The 18,783-nt window shown below is 33.0% G+C and overlaps 1 protein-coding gene across 1 annotated transcript; it reads right to left on the bottom strand.

Annotated features, from left to right (window-relative positions):
* Nucleotides 1-2,263: 2,263 nt before the first annotated feature.
* On the bottom strand, nt 2,264-16,581 carry LOC109811360 (cullin-associated and neddylation dissociated). Its single transcript, XM_020375088.3, has 29 exons — nt 16,414-16,581; nt 16,249-16,314; nt 15,998-16,167; nt 15,511-15,721; nt 14,583-14,748; nt 13,588-13,717; nt 13,363-13,477; nt 13,109-13,266; nt 12,894-13,017; nt 12,565-12,615; nt 12,409-12,491; nt 11,716-11,800; nt 11,540-11,641; nt 11,354-11,452; nt 10,276-10,386; nt 10,114-10,197; nt 9,906-10,046; nt 7,214-7,306; nt 6,938-7,059; nt 6,678-6,840; nt 6,348-6,587; nt 5,694-5,942; nt 5,266-5,442; nt 5,024-5,170; nt 4,765-4,881; nt 4,385-4,553; nt 3,775-3,852; nt 3,558-3,696; nt 2,264-2,674 (listed from the first exon to the last, which is right to left on the bottom strand). Exons 2-29 carry the CDS (start codon nt 16,282-16,284, stop codon nt 2,578-2,580), a joined length of 3,657 nt encoding a protein of 1,218 aa, XP_020230677.1. The 5' UTR covers nt 16,285-16,314; nt 16,414-16,581; the 3' UTR covers nt 2,264-2,577.
* Between the last annotated feature and the right edge of the window lie 2,202 nt (nt 16,582-18,783).

Raw genomic sequence — 18,783 nt, 5'->3', positions numbered from 1 at the left:
GATGTTAGTAAAAGTTATAGATTAAAGTTCAAATGTAAGCGATGGTTGTTGAAATAGAATGTTCATTTAAACAAAATTATCGATAGTACTGGGTTAAGGTAAATAAGCATGAGCCTCAACTACGCAAATATTCTAAAATGGCAGATGATAAATACACTTCCACTCTCGTATAGATACACTCTTTTTTTAAAAAAAAAATATAAAATGTCTAAATTACCTTTTAAAAAAAATGAAATTCTTAAATTTACACTTCCCTTCGCGCACCCCCTTCCCCGCACAGAATGGCACCAAAACGGGCCGTTCTGCAAGAAGAACGGGACGTTCTGATTGTAGTACGGCCTGTTCTGCAAGAAGAACGGCCCGTTCTACAAGAAGAACGCCCCGTTCTGTTTGCAGTACGAGTCGTACTGAAAGCAGTACAGGCTGTTCTGCTTGCAGAACGGGCCGTTCTAAGTCGTTCTGTTGAAGTATAGGCCACCGCGTCACTTTTAAAATGGTTACCTTATGACTGATTTTAAAACTCCAATTTTAATAGTCATTTTTGTACTAGTGTGTCTTTCCATAGAACAAGTAAGAGTCTTTCTCTTACAAGACCACCTGCTGACATTGCGCACCCCTCTTCTTTCTCTTTCTGGCACTCTTCTTTTTTTTTTTTTTTCGCACCTCGCACACCCCTTATTTCTCTTTCTGGCACTCCTCTTCTTCTTCTTTTTACTGTTACGGAAAGTTCTTTCCGGAATTATATAAAAATGTTCCGGAAAATACTTTCCATAATATTAAATTCTTATTCCGGAAAGTATTTTCCGGAAATGTTTTGTTACATAATTCCGGAAAGTACTTTCCATAATATTAAAGTTACTATTACGGAAAGTTCTTTCTGGAATTATATGAACAATAATTTTACTATTCCGAAAAGTACTTTCCGGAATGTTAATGACTGTAAAAGTACTTTCCGGAATGCTAATGACTGTAAAAGAACCTTTCTTATGCTGGTTATGGTAGGGCTAGTCCTTTTTTTCTATTCAGAATGACTGAAAAAGTATATTGTTTAATGACATTGAGCGGAAAGAGGCTTTGGGAAGAAGAGGGGTGTGGAGTGTGGGGTGCGGGGTGCGGGGAAAGGGAGGTTCGGGGAAGGGAGGTGTAAATTTAGGAATTTCATTTTTTTTAAAGGGTAATTTAGATATTATATATATATTTTTTTAAAAAGGGAGTGTATTTATACGAGAGTGGAGGTGTGTTTATCATCTACCTTCTAAAATAAACAAAATTAAGGCCTGCCAAGAAGCCATGTGCGGTAGCCGGTGCGGATGACCTAAGAATCGCCCTAACTTTATTTTAAGTTCTTAATAGTAGGGTTAATTTTTTAAGCCTATGAATCCAGTAATTTACTATTTGAATTACGTTTGGGTCTATTAAAGACAAGGTGACTTTGACTCAATATAAGTAACATAATGTTTTTCTTTCTATTAGTACAATTCAGATTTAAAGAATATTTTGTATCTAATCATTACTGTTTTTTTAAGGAAAAAGATGGTTACTTGTAATTACCAAGCAAAAAAAAAAGCATTTTTGAAACTAGTCCGAGAAAAAAAAAATAATTGAGTATGTTAACCCATTTCAGACCAATGTTGTCTAGATTAGTTCTTCATGAGCAAAGATTCAAATTGATTGTTCTGAAAACAATTATCCATATTGAGTCTAATAGTCTACAAATTTCTACATAATTAAAAATTAATTAATATTTTATTACATAAATTCAAATTAAGACATTTCTTAAAAATATATTATACATTTATATATAACAGGATTCACTATTCATTTAAAAACTCATGGTCTATACTAGATTTTAATAAATTAATTATTAAATTAAAAATTCTTAATAAATAAATCAAATCTATAAAATTAAAAAAAAATTTTAATATTTTGTTACGTATATTCAAATTGAGGTGATTTATCAAAGTATATTATATTAATTTAAATTAATTTTCATATAATCAATTAAAGTATACAAGGGAACTGTCTTTACGAATATGAATTTCGTTAATTAGATAATGAAACACGTTAATAATCTTAAATAACCTTTAATAAAGTTAAAAGCGTTATTCTGAATCTGGTTATCATTTACATTTAAACCGAATAAGATACTATCAAATCAGAAAATATGAAAGAGCATTGGGTTTTTTTTGACAATTTATTGAAAGAGACAGTTCGACTGATATACACTACAAGGTCGTAATATAAATCTAATGGATGCCTGCGATTCACAAAATATCCCAATGATTTCTTGATATTTGTTAAATTTCTTTTCTTTTCCCTGGACAATAGGGGCAGACAACTGATCATCAGATAATGTAGCTAAAATAGAAGTAAATACAGAAAAAGGCAAAATCTTTCATCCTATACAAGAAATCACCACTAGTATTCCGATTGCTTGAATCGAATTGTCCTATGTTACAATCAAATGAACTAGTTTTCCAGACCCCTTGCATCAACTAGCGGAGATGTCTTGCCAGGTAATATCTCAACACTCCCACAACTATTATGAAGAGAGAAAAAATTCAAGTTGTATGTGAATCACTCATTGCGGATTGAATAATATTTATCCCAAAGAGTTTGTGATTTTGATATTTCGTTCATAAGATTCTTGAACTTGACACTGCAATCTCCTCCACTGCATAATGTAAAGTCAAAAAATATATCCCTCTCAGATAAACAACAGAAGGTTAAAAAAAAATACTACAATAAAAAAAATAAAAAAAGATCCTCTCCCAGAAGAAAGGGAGTTGTAAAATGAGATTACTATATTTGTGAGACAAAAAGGCAAATTGTTCTTGTGATTACATCTAATTAATATGGTTGGCAAATGGCAAATAAACAACGCAGTTTTCAAGGACAAGCATAGCAAGCTGAAATTCATAGGCATCCTTATTAGTCATGCTTTCAAAATGACCTTATGCGCTAAAATTTTTGTACACTTTGAACTTGTAACAATGTGTAACATACTGTTCTTTAAATTTTCAACTAATAATGCAATTACCAAATCATATTCAATGAAAAATCTAAATGATGTAACCCATCAACTTTGCCCACAAAAAGAAAAGAGCACAAGTTGATTTGAGTATTCTTAAGTAGCATTTGGCATAGCTATTTAGGGTCTTAAAAGCTAAATTTAAAGTTAAAAATGAGATTTTTAAAATTAAATCTATTTGGTAATTTTATATTTTTGTCTAGCTTAACAGTTACTTTTAAATTAAACTTTCTTTAGTGTTATAGGGCCTTGGGATTTGGAATAGAGAAGCAAAAGGAGGACCTCCTAAAATAAAACTAGCTTATTTAACAGTTACTGTAGTGTTTTCCCCCAATTTTTAAGAGCTTTTATAGAATTGTTTGGTCCCAATTATGCTTTCAAGGATAAGAGATTTTCAAAAAATAGGTCGCTCACTACCTCATTAGATTTCTACAAGTCATAAATTTTAAAGATACCTTTTCATTTGATTTATTATACCTCAGCAAAAGATAAGTAGCTTGGTTCACAAACAGGTCGAAATACAAACCTTATGCGGTTCAGGGATGCAATTGCTCGGAGTGCACTTCGAATCATGTCTTCATTACGATCTACTTCTTGCTTCACGGCGTCTTGCTTCGGCTTAAAATTAATAGTCTTCTGCAGAGGATCGACCAATGAATCCAACACTGAAAGGTGAAACCCAAGTTAGAAAGAAGAGAGGCAATACAGCAAATGCTTAATACTGCAACAGTGGCAAAATAAACCTGCCAAGACTGCAGAAGGACACTTGTCAGCCAGTTTTGAAAGTATCAGGTGGCATGGCATTTTAACATCATAATGATCTGAAAAAACACAATGTGTATCCTCAGAATTAGCACCAACAAAGAAATAAAATAACTGAAGTAGGATCGTTGAATCCCTTTACCATTACCAGTAAAATAACGTATTCAACAAATATAGTAAGAAAGGGGAGGCCCAAAGGGGAGGCCCAATGCTACTAGAGAACAGACAGACGGATTCCTAATCTACTATTTAGTACAAAACTAGTTTCCCAGTATATTAGATTATCTAGTACAAATTTGACATCTTGTGCTAAAATGCTTTGGAAAACGGATGATATGGGCCAATATGGAATTAAAATTATTGAATAAATGAATCAAAAGAAGGCAATTCTTGACAGTTGGCAGAAGGGTGAGGTGGTCACAAGTTCAAATCCTTGAAGCAGCCGACCTGGTTACAGGGATAAGGCTAAGTACATCTACGCTCCTAGACCCCACTAGGTTGGAGTATTGTGCACTGGGTCCCCTTTTAGATAAATGAATCTGAACCAACAAATGTAACTAGCAGGGACATAGAAAAGACTATAATTCTCACCATCCAAACCAGATTTAAGATAAGGAACAATGAATGATGAGGGGTTCACTTGATCAAGACAACTATCCAGCAATGTGTCTACACATTCAAAAGCTGCCTTCCTCAATTCAAGTCCATCATCCACAATATGCTTGAAAGGACCAAGATCAACTGTCCTTATGAGCTCTTGCTGTCAAAATTTTGATTAGAAAAATCAGATCATCTCCGGTAATAGAAGATCTATTTTGATAGAGGCATCTTTCTAGTAGACTCAAAAGCCATTACAAAATATATTAAAATCAAATTAAAATGTTCATAGAATCACGGGGAATGTACAGTCAACTTTTAATGTTATACACCCAACAAAAATACAAGGAATGGAATGCCACAGTTCAGGTTACCTTAACAATTGTTTGATCATATAGAAGAGGCAACAGATCAGGAAGAAGCCCCTTGATGAGATTCGGTTTATTGTGTGCAAATGTGCTTAGAGCCAAGACAGCAGCTCGCCTAACATGCTGCATGCTCAAAATAACAATCAGCAATAATAAAGTTCAAACTAAATAACCATGGGCCTGTAGGCCACAAATACATAACCAAGTAACCAACAAAAAAAACATATTTCAAGATCAACATTCAGCAAAGTAATTGAAAACATACCCTATCATTATCCTTAATAAGCATCAGAAATGATGATATTTCAGGGTATATGATCTCGTCTATCTTCTCTGGACGTTCAACTATAGAGTACTTCACAGCAATGACAACAGTAGCTCGAGTAAATGCAGCTGGGCTGGTTGTTCGTACCTGTAGAAGTTTCAAAACATACAAACACAATCATCAGATACAAAACATGAAAGTCCCAGACATGAGTACAGGATAACAAAAGAAGAATCAAATACCTTGAGTGCAGGAACAAGTTTTACAGGTTCAATAAGAGCAATTTTGCCCAGGCACTCTGCCACTACATTTCGCACTCCCTCTTCCTCACTTTCACAGTGGTTGAAGAGTAAATTAAGTATTTTCTCCACACTGGACTCTTGGAACTCTGCTTTATCTACAGATTGTCTCACAATTACCTGGTAGGGGCAAGAGAAATCATGGTGGTGTTAGTGCAATCTACCCCCAAAATAACTCTCCTTAATTGTTTGAAAACGTTACACTAACATCCCTTAATTAAAAGCATTAGATTGTGATTCCCTGTAAGGAGAGTTATTGTAAACACTAAAAGAACAGGGGGTGTTAGTGCAATCTCACGAAACTTCAGTGTGTCCATGTAATTTACTCAAAAAAAAAAAACAACTAGATAGAGCTTGTTAAGGCAACACACCTCTTTCAAAGAATGAAGCAAGAGATATTGTTTTTTCTGCTGATTATCAATCTGATCCAAGATAAATGGCAAGTACTTTGGAAGATTACCAACAGCAATGTTACCAAGGGCATATGAGGCAGCAGACTTTATCTCTTCAAAAGGGGACTGGAAAGATTCAATAACAATATTTTCTATGTGTGCATGTGTGCTTAGATCCTTCCTTCTACCAATCTCCCCCAAACATAAGAGGGCAAGGTGCTGCTTAGCCTTTGAAAATTGAAAGGGAAAAGGCAAAATGATCAGTACATGCAGAAGACAAAGAACAATAAACTGTTGTAGCATAGTATTTTTTTTTTATTAGAGGTATTTGAAACAAGCAATTTGACAATTTATTCTAAAGTTCTTGTGAAGATAATCAAGATATGCTAACATATTCTATATAAAGTAAAAAATACTATGAAAATATTCAAACAGAGAATATAGCAATTTAAAAAAAAACAGAAGAAAGAAACTGGAAATAAAAGGATAAAACTGATAGAAGACCAACATCTATAAGCTGAAAGATCAGAGTGAACTAGAGTAGGCTGCATCCGTATAAATAGTGAAATACAAAGGAGATGGATTATTAGGAAAATATTCACCGCACAGCAGAACTAGTGGAGAAAAACTTACCGAGTTAGAACTGATGTCATCCTTGAGAATGTCCGTAAGCATTTTTACTGTAGATGAACACTTCTGATCACCAGCAGCAAGGCAAAGAACAGCCACACACTGAGCTATTGAATGCAAAGCTTGTTTAGCAATGCCACCTGACTGTGGAGAAGGCTTAGCACAGGCAAGTAGCGACTCCAGCAGAGAATCAAAACTAGTATTTGCAGAATATACTAAGGCAGCGAAAAAGTTTTGCAGAGCCTGTATCATTCAGCAAAATAAAACCTGAGATGCAAATATTTTATTTAAAATAAAGGTTGGGACAAGTTCAGTCACACGTATAGAAGATACCAGAAGTGCTTGCCCCTGCAACAAGGAGCTTTTAATTAATGTGAGAGCTTGAGGAAGAACTTTGTTTCTAACAGCCAAACCAATACTTTGATTTGACCTTTTGTCACCCATTAATGTGCAGCAGAGTTCCAGGGCAAGGGCAGTCATGTGCAAGTCAGAATCACTGAACACAAGCAACAAAATTACGAAAGCGAAAATTAGAGTAAATCATTCCATTTCACCTAATGCCAAAGTACAGAGAGTAGATTAGTAAGACAAACCTAATTAGTCCTGACAATTCTACAATAATAACTTCATAAGCAGACAAAACAATCTTATCACCACAAGCAACTATAAGTGAATTTAGGGTTCCCAAGGTAGCCTGCCTTAGAGCACGATTAGCCTGTTTGCAAACCAGTAAAACAAGGCTTAGAATATTTCACCCCTTTCAGTGGGAAAATCCAAGTAAAAACCAAATTTGACTTCAAATCAACATGAAGTTTCAATAAAATACATCATAAGTTGATGAGCGTATTATAGTGAGAAGAATAGCATACTTTTCGAAGGAATGCAGTCAACTCTGCTACCACATGCTCCAAGACACATGATAGATCCACCCTAAGCGGGGAAGCAGCAATGACGGCAAATGCCTGCATAAGAATCAGTAATATTCAAGACAACTGTTACGCACTACAAGAGTACTAGAAAACACAATTCAAATATCTCCATCAAAATAATTGCACATTCAAATGCAACTACTTTGAATCAGGGAAGTTCAATCCCCAGAATGGTTACATATGTAGAAAGGTTTACATTAAAAAAACTGATTTAATATCTCCATCCTTGAGGCACTGACAGAAAAATATCTAAACCGAACTCCACTACTCCACTTGGTTCCAGTAAAAATGGCCAAGTTGTGAAGCAGCAGAAAAATATCATAAAGCTTCAGTGGCGATATGAAGCAAAACTCGAAATATCTGTATAATTGCAAATTTCTAAAGTATGTTTCATAGTTCTTCTCTGATTCCTGCTTCAAGCTGAGAAAATAGATGCACTACAACACTGGAACAGTGCATTAAAGAAATAGTGGGTATGAAGAGAATGGTGGAGATCCAGGTAGCATGCAAATGCAACCAATCTTTGGTTCACCACAGAATGTCCCCGATATTATGACCAAATCCAACAGTTGCACGCATTTCCTTAATTAAGTTTCTCTTAAAGAAGAAAAACAACAGAATGACGAGGATATACCAGCAATACCAATCAAGAATTAATGAAAGAGGCACCGCATAGGTATGACTGAATATATTTTAAAAATAAATAATACAATATAATGTATAAGACAGTTTGGATTAGGGGTAGTTAGGTTCAAAATCCCCCCAACCATGCAAAAAAAGAAGAGCAAAATTCTCAAAATTAGAAACTGAACCTACCAGTTAAGGTGTGTTTGTTTTTCAGTCAAATTCCGTTGAACAGAAAAGTTACATGAGATAGCTTTTCCGTGAACGGAACTCTGAAATACGTGTTTTTGGAAAGAAGAAAAAAACGCTATTAATCTAATAAAAAACAACCAACCCAGTTAATTTGCTTGATCAGGTTTTTCCACAAAAACAAGTTTGTTTGAATATTGAACACCCCTACTCTGGAGCACATAAAGGGGGGGGGGGGGTTAATAAACAGTGTTGTTCCAAAATTGGGATAAATTCTAACTTTTATAATGAAAAAGAGAGAGAACACCGTATTTCATTTATTACTTGATAATTAATATTTAGAAGCAATGTTTCAAATCCAAGATAGCAGGGTGTAGTGGCTGGCCCTAAAATCACTAGTGTGTAGCCGGATAGCCACTGTTTAGAAAATTGTTATATAGTTTATATAATGTATACTATGTAAATATATGAATTCTCAACAATGAATGCAAAATAAATGACATTTGTAATTAACAAGAAAAAGTCATAGGTGTCTTAAAAAAATACAAGTAAAAACCATCAGTCAAATACAAGTTTCCAATATCTGAGGGGTAGGGGCAGTTATAATGATAGAGTCCAAGGAGAAGAGTCATTTAATCCGGCGGCAATTGATGGGCCAATGATTAGAAAGCCCAAAATAACGAGAGTCTATTATAGGAGAAAGAAAATGAGAGGGGGTCACGAAGGAGTGAGTGGGGTGAGCTGGTAGAGTTAGTTATAAAGAATCATAGTATAAATAAGTGGGGGAATAGGAGAGACAGGAGTAGTGGAAGTTTGTTACTTTATGGGACAGAGAATTTTCTTTCTCTGAGGAGCATAAGGCTCTGGTGAGGTCTATACATTTTATTTCAGTATTAATACATTCACAGATTTTCTATCCAAATGTTTTGTTAATTGTTGTGGCTGCTTCCGATTCTATTTTTATTATTGTGGAATCCTAACACACGACTAACAACAGTTGTGGCAGATTTGTAGCAGCAGTTATTTTATGTCTAGTGTGATCGTAGACTGTAATTTTGTTATGTATTTTAGAAGCAGTTATTGTATGCATAGTGTAGTGGTGGGCAGTTATTAAGTTTTATATGAATAGTTATTATGTAAAATTCGTATAGAAAATGCCCTGTAGCAAAGGAATGAGAAGAGGAATGCATTTGGAAGTTCTTTGAACAGAACTATTCTCTGTAGGAGTTGTTAAAACTCTGGGACAGCTTCTCATCTAATTTTATATACAACTAGTGTACCTAAATTTCAAACTTCAGTAATCTACCAGAATCATCAATCATCACTATCATCTTCTAAATCTATGTTCTATTTATGATTTTCACTATTATTACTTTTATAGATTTCATTTTTGGAGATTAAAGATTAAAATCCAAAAAAGTTGTAATGCCTCTGCTTAGAAGGATTTTTTTTTTTTAAATCAACACATACCTCCGCTATAACACCCGCTACTACAGCCACTACACTAAATCACTCCACTACGGCAGCCCCTGCAGTGGGGCATTGGCCACAATGCACTGCTATAGCATGCTATTTAAAACCCTGTTTAGAAGGGTTGTATATGAACTGATTCAGACCATTATCTGTATTAAGAATCATGACTTGCAAAATAAACAATTATACAGTTTGGATACACTACAACAAATCAGTCTCATAAACCTTACAACTTTCCTTATAATTATTATACTATATTATATTATAAACAATTTTTCAGCATCACTAGACACTAGTTGCAAGTCAAGACAGTTCCTAGAATCTTAATGCACAAAGTTCAACCAACCTTGACAGCAGTAAGCCGGGTTATCTCATTTCCCATCCGATCAACAAGCACAGGAAGGCATGCAGGTAATTCAGCATTTAGATGGTCACCAAACGTTGACACAATGAGGCCCATGCAGGAGATAGCACACTCTTTAACCTCCTGGAGCAGAAAAAGGTTATATAGGATAAAAACATAAAAAGAATTCTTCTACAAATATCCAACTAACCTGATCCTGATCTTGGTTTATTAAGCGTGACATAATGGCATTATATATGGGACGAACATATGGTCTGAAATCAAAACCAGATCCCTACACGACAATTCCACTCTAATTATTAGAAATAGATCTAACATTATTTCTCTATCCAAATAAGATATATACACAAACCTCAATGTTTGGCCGCACAACACGAACAAGCTCTCCACAGACTCTCAAGGCCTCTGCAGTGACCTTGTAATAACGCTCACCAACAGCTGACAGAACAGGAGCAGAAAGAGCCTACAAACAGAAATATAAATCCAATTCATCCTTAATTGCTGATATATATTATCCATACACATTTACATAGCACATACATTTCACTGCCTTTGCATCAGAGTTTGACAGACAAACACCAATAAAATATCAAGGAATTGATGAGTAAAGTATTATGTAACCTAGGGTAGGATTTTATAACTGACACAACCCCTCCAGTGAAGCCCCGCTGAGCATAAAAGGTGGAGGTAAACAAGAATTACAACTGCTATTATGTGTACTGGTCTGGCAGTAAACATGACTAAATCAGCCACATGACTGGAATAGCAAAGAGGTTGAATTCTACGTAACACTGTTTACTAGGTTATGACACTGTAAAAGAAACAATTGAACAAACACAAACTTCATTACATATACAACCCAGAATTGGCTTTTATAAACCATAAGTTAATAACATTATATTAACTACTTTAAGATGATCAACATACTCCATGGAAATCAAGTGGCACAAGAAAAAAAAATAGTGAACTATATACAACAAGTTAATAACAATCAAATACAAAATTAAAACTCTAGTAAAGATGAGGGAAAACATTAGAATAAGTAATAATAATTTCAAAGGAATATATTTTGTAGGGACTTCTCTGAACTTAACACAATCATTAAGGCTATAGACATTGTAGATCGGAAATCAATTTTAGTGTTATGCCAGTCTAGATTATGATAAACATAGTAACATATAGTCCAACCAACAAATTGAAACCTAAGGATATGATCTTCAACTTCTTAATTTTGATGGAGACAAGAGGTTATTGGTACTGGATCATAACATACAATATTTAATAAGAAATTAAGAATTCGCTGGTAAATATTTCTGTTTTCACTCAATAAAGTTCATCCATTATGGTACCTGCATTGTTGCTACAACACGAGCTAAAGTTCACAAAAATTAATTAAACACGAAAAATTAAACAAATAATAATATTGTTACCTTGATATAAGGGTGGAAAACATCAGGGGAATGTGAAGATAATACCAATCTTGTAAATGTTAGGGCTTCAATCTTTAAATTTGAGGTAGATGATTTGTCCTGACAAGCCAAGAAAAGACAATGGAATCGGTACAGGGAAAGTAGATGAGTATAAACAAAATTATAACTAAAAACAATGTTGCATACATTTAATGCTTTTTCAATTCCTGGAATGAGTGACCCAATGTGATCTGCAAGACAATTGGGCAAGACAACCACAAGTTCTTTCAAAACAGAAAAGGCACCGACCTGCATAGACAATGATGCTTAAAATTTGATGATAATTAAATCAAAATCAATTATCAACTTCTGGTGACTACTACCTTTGTCTTGATAGATTTCTCACGCAACTGCCTATTTATGGATTTGACAATCTTTGACACTTCTTGCTTCAACAACCACCTAGGACTGCATTGCATATCAGGGCTAACAGAGTTAATAATTGCTACATTTTATGATTGTTGCAAAACCTGGGCTTAACAATAGGAAAAGCTGAAGTGATAGCCACTGTGGATGTTCATTCATATTGCTCTTGACAAACTGCTAAAGGTCATTAACCCAAAGGTAGCAATTTAAAATTTTCGATGCATATGCACTCCTAAATGCAGTTGTAACTTGTAATAGATAAACTGATAAGATAATATTCAAAAAATAATTTCCTCATACCCTTGCCATAAAAAACTATGTTCAGGTATAAAACTTGTTAACTGTCATCTCTTCTGTGAAAGTAGTGATGAAGCTGTAGGTACCAGTCATAACAGAGTTTCTCCAACATGACAAATCTAAAGGAGAGGCTACTGCTGGATCTTTTAAAATATATTCATTTTAGTCTTAACAAATATATACTATAATATTATTTGATTGTGCATCTTTAGTTTTAAATATGACTAGAAGTGCTCAGTTAATTCAAGTATAGATCATCCACATGCACTCAAGACATCAATTTTCCAACACCAAAAGAATAAAGATAATTAAATAGAAAGTGAATTTACACTAGGAAAAAATTAGCCACTTGCCTCATTTCATTTGCATCAATCTGCCCTTTTGTGACATTTCCAGTTTGACGCAAGAGCTCGATGAATGTATTAAATACATCCATCTGCAACAAATCCATGTTAGAGAAGCAATCTTGTGCTGCAAACTCTAAAAATAAAATATTCATTAGGACCTACCTTGACATTTTCTTCCCTCTCCTTGAATCTGTCAATTAGTTTTGGACAAGCCTAAAGATAGAAATTTTAAGGTTAGGCAGACACGCAACTAAATATTATAAGAGGGGGTGAAAAGCATTATATGCAAACACAAAAACAGGACTTTTTTATTGAAATAAATTTTATTAGGGGATAAGGATAATAAAATACCCGATCAAACTATGGAACTAGTAAATCTAATGGTTACCCAATACCCAGAGATAAAATGATATAAGAACAACAATATCTAAAAAATAGAGAACAGTAGTATATTTAGAGAGATTTAAATTAGAAACTGATAACATAGCTACCTCATCATACAGCTTTGACAAGATCTCGGGACGAGAAACAATCAATGCTGCTAAGCATTTAGCTGCTGCTCTGCGAACTTTCCAGCTGACATCTTCATCATCTGTATATTCATTTGCACTCTCGCTGCAAAATATAGCATATTTGGGTTAATTAACAAGAATATCATGCAAATATTAATCCCCTACTGCAGCTAAGTGAACCAAAAGGAACATACTCATCCTCCTCCTCTTCAAGACCTTCGTCATCAGTATCCTCCTCCATGTTGTCAGTGAAGTTTGGGTCATAACTGAGATATTCTAGTGTCAGATGAAGAATTTTATCACAGTAAACAGAAATATCCCTTGGACACCTTAGGAGAAAGCTTTCTAGAGCCTGTAGCAAAATTTTAACATTATTCAGATGACTGTATAATGCACACTAGACTACCCTCAGTGTACTAAGGTTACTGATAATAAACAAACATGGCACCTGCAAGCTGTACTCACGGAGCTCTTCATCATTTTCTGAGGCATTAGTGCAATAATTAATTAGCACTGGAACAGTGTCTCCAAGATGGGGACCAAATCGGTAGCCAACAGCTCGACTGAAACACCAGTTAGTTCAAACTTGTTGATAACAAGAAAATGATTTGTTTTTCAATATAAAAAGAAAACAAAGTAAAAGGGTTAGATTAATGAGAAAGAAATTTCTAACCTCAAAGCACCGATCATCTGTATATTCGTGCGGATCATTTCAGATTTGGCAACTTTATTTCCCAAGTTATTAACAACTTCAACTGTTGCCTTTGCCAACAAATCATCTGACAAGCTTGAAGAGAGTGATGCTGAAGAGATGAAAGAATTAAATGAGGAAAATACACTTTTGCTCTCATTGATAACATTTTCAACAAATTAACACAGCACCCATTTCAGGTTTAAAAACAACTTGATTCGAGATATTTCAATTTGAAATCAGTAATTACATGGACTAGGTCCAATTAATTAGAGTTCAATCACAACCAACATAAACATGGACTTGAATGACTATTTCAATCCTGAACTTTGTAAGTGACTGGTGGCCATCATGAGTTTTCTCATGTTCTTATTATTATGTTTCTAATGATTTTGCTCATATGTATAACTAAATAGTACTGGATCTGCCAATTCAAAAAAACAATCAATTATATGACAAATTTTCTATTTTAAGATAATTAGAGTTTCACTTTGGTAATGTGCATAATAAAGGCTTCCATTAAATGTCAGCATGTATTATTGGGGTAAAACACTAATTGACTAATTCTGATTGGAGAACAGCATTTATGGAATACATATAAGTTGTCCTTTATGATAAGTTGCAAATTGCAAGTAAACTTCCACTTATTAGATAATTTTCAATATAGAATATATGGATTAATAATCAAGTCTCAGTCCGTTTTTATTTACCAAATCAACCTTTATGGTCAGAGTTACCCCAAATCCCAATTAACATGAAAATGTAAATGACTTTTCAAAAATCAAAAGGGTTTGAATCAGAATAGAAAAACAATAAATGGCAAAAATTGCTCTAAACAAATTTACTACAACAGGATTCAACTAAGGTGAAGGAATGACAACACTTGTACTGCAAAAACAAAAAGCAACATCAACTCTCCACTAACAAACAATTACTTCTATGGAAAATCAAAGACCACAAATTTAAATTCATCTTACCAATGCATGCCACAGTCTTCTTGCGCACACTAGCCTGATTAGAACTCAACTGAGAAAGCAAGGAACTTAATAATAGTTCATGGTCAGCTGCCATTAGATTCCCAAATTTATGAAGGACGTCACATAAAATATCCAGAGATTCACATTTAATCTCAGAACCCATTCCCTGTAGATGAGAAAAAGAGATTATAACATAATGCTGCTTAGAGAAGCCATAAGTAAAGTGTCTGTGATTAACAGTTCAGCAAAGGAGGAGGACCAAATTAAACAATTTCATAAATGATGAGCCCATGGGCCAGTGAGCCTAAGTAGACCCCAAAATCAAGAGGCTAAAATCAATCTAATCCCCCTTTTGTCTCACAAGTCAATGAAGTCATGCACAATGTTAGGCATAAAACCATTCAAGAACCTAAACCCAATAGCTTAAACTTATTGAGTAGATGGTTCATAATGTGGTATTAAAGGCTCTATGACCCAGTGGTCTAGAGCTCCACCTGTATTAATCCTATTCATCTAAAGAAGTTGAATTTCAGAGCAAAGCAGGTGGGGTGCAATGCCCACACTTAAACCTCAAATGGCTCGCAGCAGGTTGGATATAAAACCATTTATGTGCTTTAACCTAATAGCTTAAGCTTTTAGGATAGTTGATTTATGGAAAGAGTGTTGTACAAGTGTTTCAGAAATCTAAATCTAAAATATGTAGAATGAAAATGAAAGAAATTGAAGTTTTACTTTTATATAATTCTTGTCTTCTTGAACATGTACATAACAGATGAGACAACACTGAGTACAAATTAAGTAATCTCCATATATACAGAGGAATGTAGAACAGAGACAATGAAAGTTAATGGTACCATTAGCCTGATACAGGCACGAAAGGGTTGTAAAGTTCAACAGACTATAGTTTTTAAGCAAAATACGAACTTACAGGGCCCGTAATCCCTTTTATCAATTGTGGAGTGAGAGTGTGGAGAATAGATTGTGCAAGAGACTGCGTAGAAACTTCAGCAACAACTGTCTTCAGAGCTATGCTAGCAATGTCACGGTGCTGATCCTTTCCATTTAGCAATTTGTCACATAGTTTACTGGTCATTTCCACAACCCTTGGCTCACTCACCTTCCTCACTAATGGAGCAAGACTGCAATTTTCAATCAAATTGAAACTAATAAATTAACTAAAACAATGGTGACGCTTTGTCATTTGTTATTTCATCTTCTCGTGGCAACCGAGTAATAGCTCCAATACGGAACTTTCAAAACCCTAAACAAGGCATTTTAAAATTATGCAATAATCAAATTTAACGCAATGAATGCCCTAGCTAACCATAGAAAAAACAAAGGAAAACTAGTTGAAATAGAAATGCAGACATACAAATGAGTGGAAGTAAATGAGTGAGCAGAGAGAAGAGGTGTACCATTTGACAGCGAGTCCAGACACATCACCAGCTGCATCATCAAGCTGCTGTATGATGATGTTAGTCAATTTCACCTCCAGATCAGAGTCAGCCTTAAACGTGGCTTTGCTCAACTCATTCAGCAAATCGGATGTAGCCATGTATCTGTAATCTTTGTCCTTCCCAGTCATCTGCGAGAAGAAATGGAAGAGCATTCATCATGAAGAGCCACAATGCATAAGCACACGAACATGTACACAGATACAACATACCTTTTCTAGTATGCCAGTCAATGCTAAATTGGCCATTGTGACTGGCGTCAAATCTCGCCCTGCAATCTGAGAAGTAGCGAAGAAACAAAGTAGAAAAGAAAAGAAAAACAATGAGATATGCGATGCGAAAACCTAAATTGACAGTGATGAGTAGCACTGGAAAACCTGACTGTTTTGAATTGTGAAATTGCGGAGAGTGGAAATGCTGATGGGAATGGAACCCTAGCAAGAGAATGGATCAGAAATTGAAATCTTTGCACCTCTTCTTTACTCTTCTCCGATTGCGCTTCTCTTGTCACAGCCTATAAACTTTTATTTCAAACCCTATTCACTTTCACTTCTCTTCTACTTATTGCTATTACATTTTCCTTTTTCTTATTTAAATATTTTTATCACTATTACAGATATTGTCACACTTCGTATTTTTATTTTATTTTTTAAATAAAAAATAATAACTTTAAGGACAATTGTATAATATATAGTTCTTTAATAATTTGTTTATTTAGGATTAAAAATATATTACTTTATTATTAAAAAATAATGATAGCTACAAAAAAAAAAGTTATATTAATTTTTTAACAAAAAATATATAATAGTATACTAAATAAAAATATTCATTTATATATCAATTATTACATTTTATTTTATTATCATACATATTACGGCATGACCGTTATTACAAGGTTGAATATTAAATAATAAGAATATAACTTAACATATATAATTTCAAAATTACATAATAATATTATAGCTTAGAGTATACAATAATATAATAAATAAATTGCGTCACAATAAAATTGATTGCTTTTAACAATTTGTATTGTTATAAATATAAAGTTTGTTTACCATAAAAGTTATTATGTTATTTGATTATATTATATTTTTATATTCGATCTAAAATTATAAATTTGAGGGTATTAATATAAATCATATATCCTTAAATGAATAGCTGATAAATTCTCTTCTTTATTTTTTAGATGAAGTAACTTTGAATGTCCCGCCTAATATTTTAACAAGTTTTAGCTCGTTAAAATACTTAAATTTTACTTGGTTATATTATACCCCGTTTAATTGTTTAAAAATATAAACTTTTGAATGAGACAATCTCGTTAAAGAAACAATCAATGAAATATTTATAAATCGATTCATTTTAATGCAAACTACAAAAAACTAATCTAAATTAAACGAAAATCAATTAAAAAAAACAACATTTTTTTATTGGATTCAAGCATTTAAGATGCTATTTTAATCTGAACTTATGTGCCCTTGTATAATTTAATATATTATGGAAGTGTTATATCACTTGTATAAATATATGAAAATACATTATATTACTCTTTTTTTCTTGTAATGTTAGTCTGTACTGTATTTAGACCGACGTCAATGAAGACAAGATCAAACATGTAATTAGATTAGATCTAGGACTCGTGTAGTTTATGAATATATAAACTATTTGTTATTGACTAATATATCTAAATTGTGAATTTGATAATTTCAATTTTATGTCTTTTCTTCATTGTTACTATATATTTTTATATTAAAATATAAAATAATTTGAAAAAATACTTGTCATCTATCATGATCATAACAACTCAAGTCAAATTGTTTCTTATAACAAAATACTTATAATTTTGTAAAAAAAAAAAAATTGTATGTGCAAACATTTCTCTACACATAAAAATTACAATAGTTATTATGTTCGAGAATACTTATTGTGACTATTATTTGAAATAAGTGAATTTAATTAATTTTATTTAAGGATAATGTTTTTTGAAAGAACAAAAATTTCTCCTCTTAAATTATTGTTGGTATAATACATCATTAATTCCTTTTTTTTTTTTTAATTTTTAACTAAACTCTTAAATTTAAAAAATGGATCTTGTATCTTTTGTAATTTTTTAATTTACTCCCTAAGAATAAGTTTTGTAATCATCCATTTTTGGCACTAACAGTAAGATATGAAATGTGATGTGTAATATTTTTTAAAATATTATTTAAATTTTAGAATATTTTATTTTTTTTCATTAATGCAACTTCTTTCTTCCTTGGTCTCAATTTTCTTTTATAGCACTATTAAATACTCTCATCCTTCTTCATAATTTTCAATGATTTAATTTTGTCTCTTTCATTTCCTTTGTCTCTTTCTCATCGTGATTAACCCCAAGTCTGCATTAATGTTTTAATATTTCGTCTTAAACTAATTTTATTCAATCGAAAATTAAATAAAATTTGACTAAAAATTATTTCCGAACAATTTGACCACCGATTCTCCACGTGTTTCTCTATTTGATGCCTTTCACCTTTCATTTCATCATTTGATTTGCATTTTCAACGTTTGGGAATTAAGAGATCGAGAGATTAGCTGTTGAGGAGATTAACCAATAAACATAAATAATGAAATGAAATAATAATGTAATAAGTGGTTGTTTAACTTTGAAGATATAAGAAATAATTTATCAAAATTCACATATTATAGACAAACTAAATTGCATAAATATAAAAATAAAATAGAATGAAAGACTTAATTATAAATTT

Source organism: Cajanus cajan, chromosome 5 (genome assembly GCF_000230855.2).
Source record: "Cajanus cajan strain Asha chromosome 5, NIPB_CcT2T_4, whole genome shotgun sequence".
NCBI lineage: Eukaryota > Viridiplantae > Streptophyta > Magnoliopsida > Fabales > Fabaceae > Cajanus > Cajanus cajan.
This window is presented reverse-complemented; position numbering and strand designations above follow the sequence as displayed.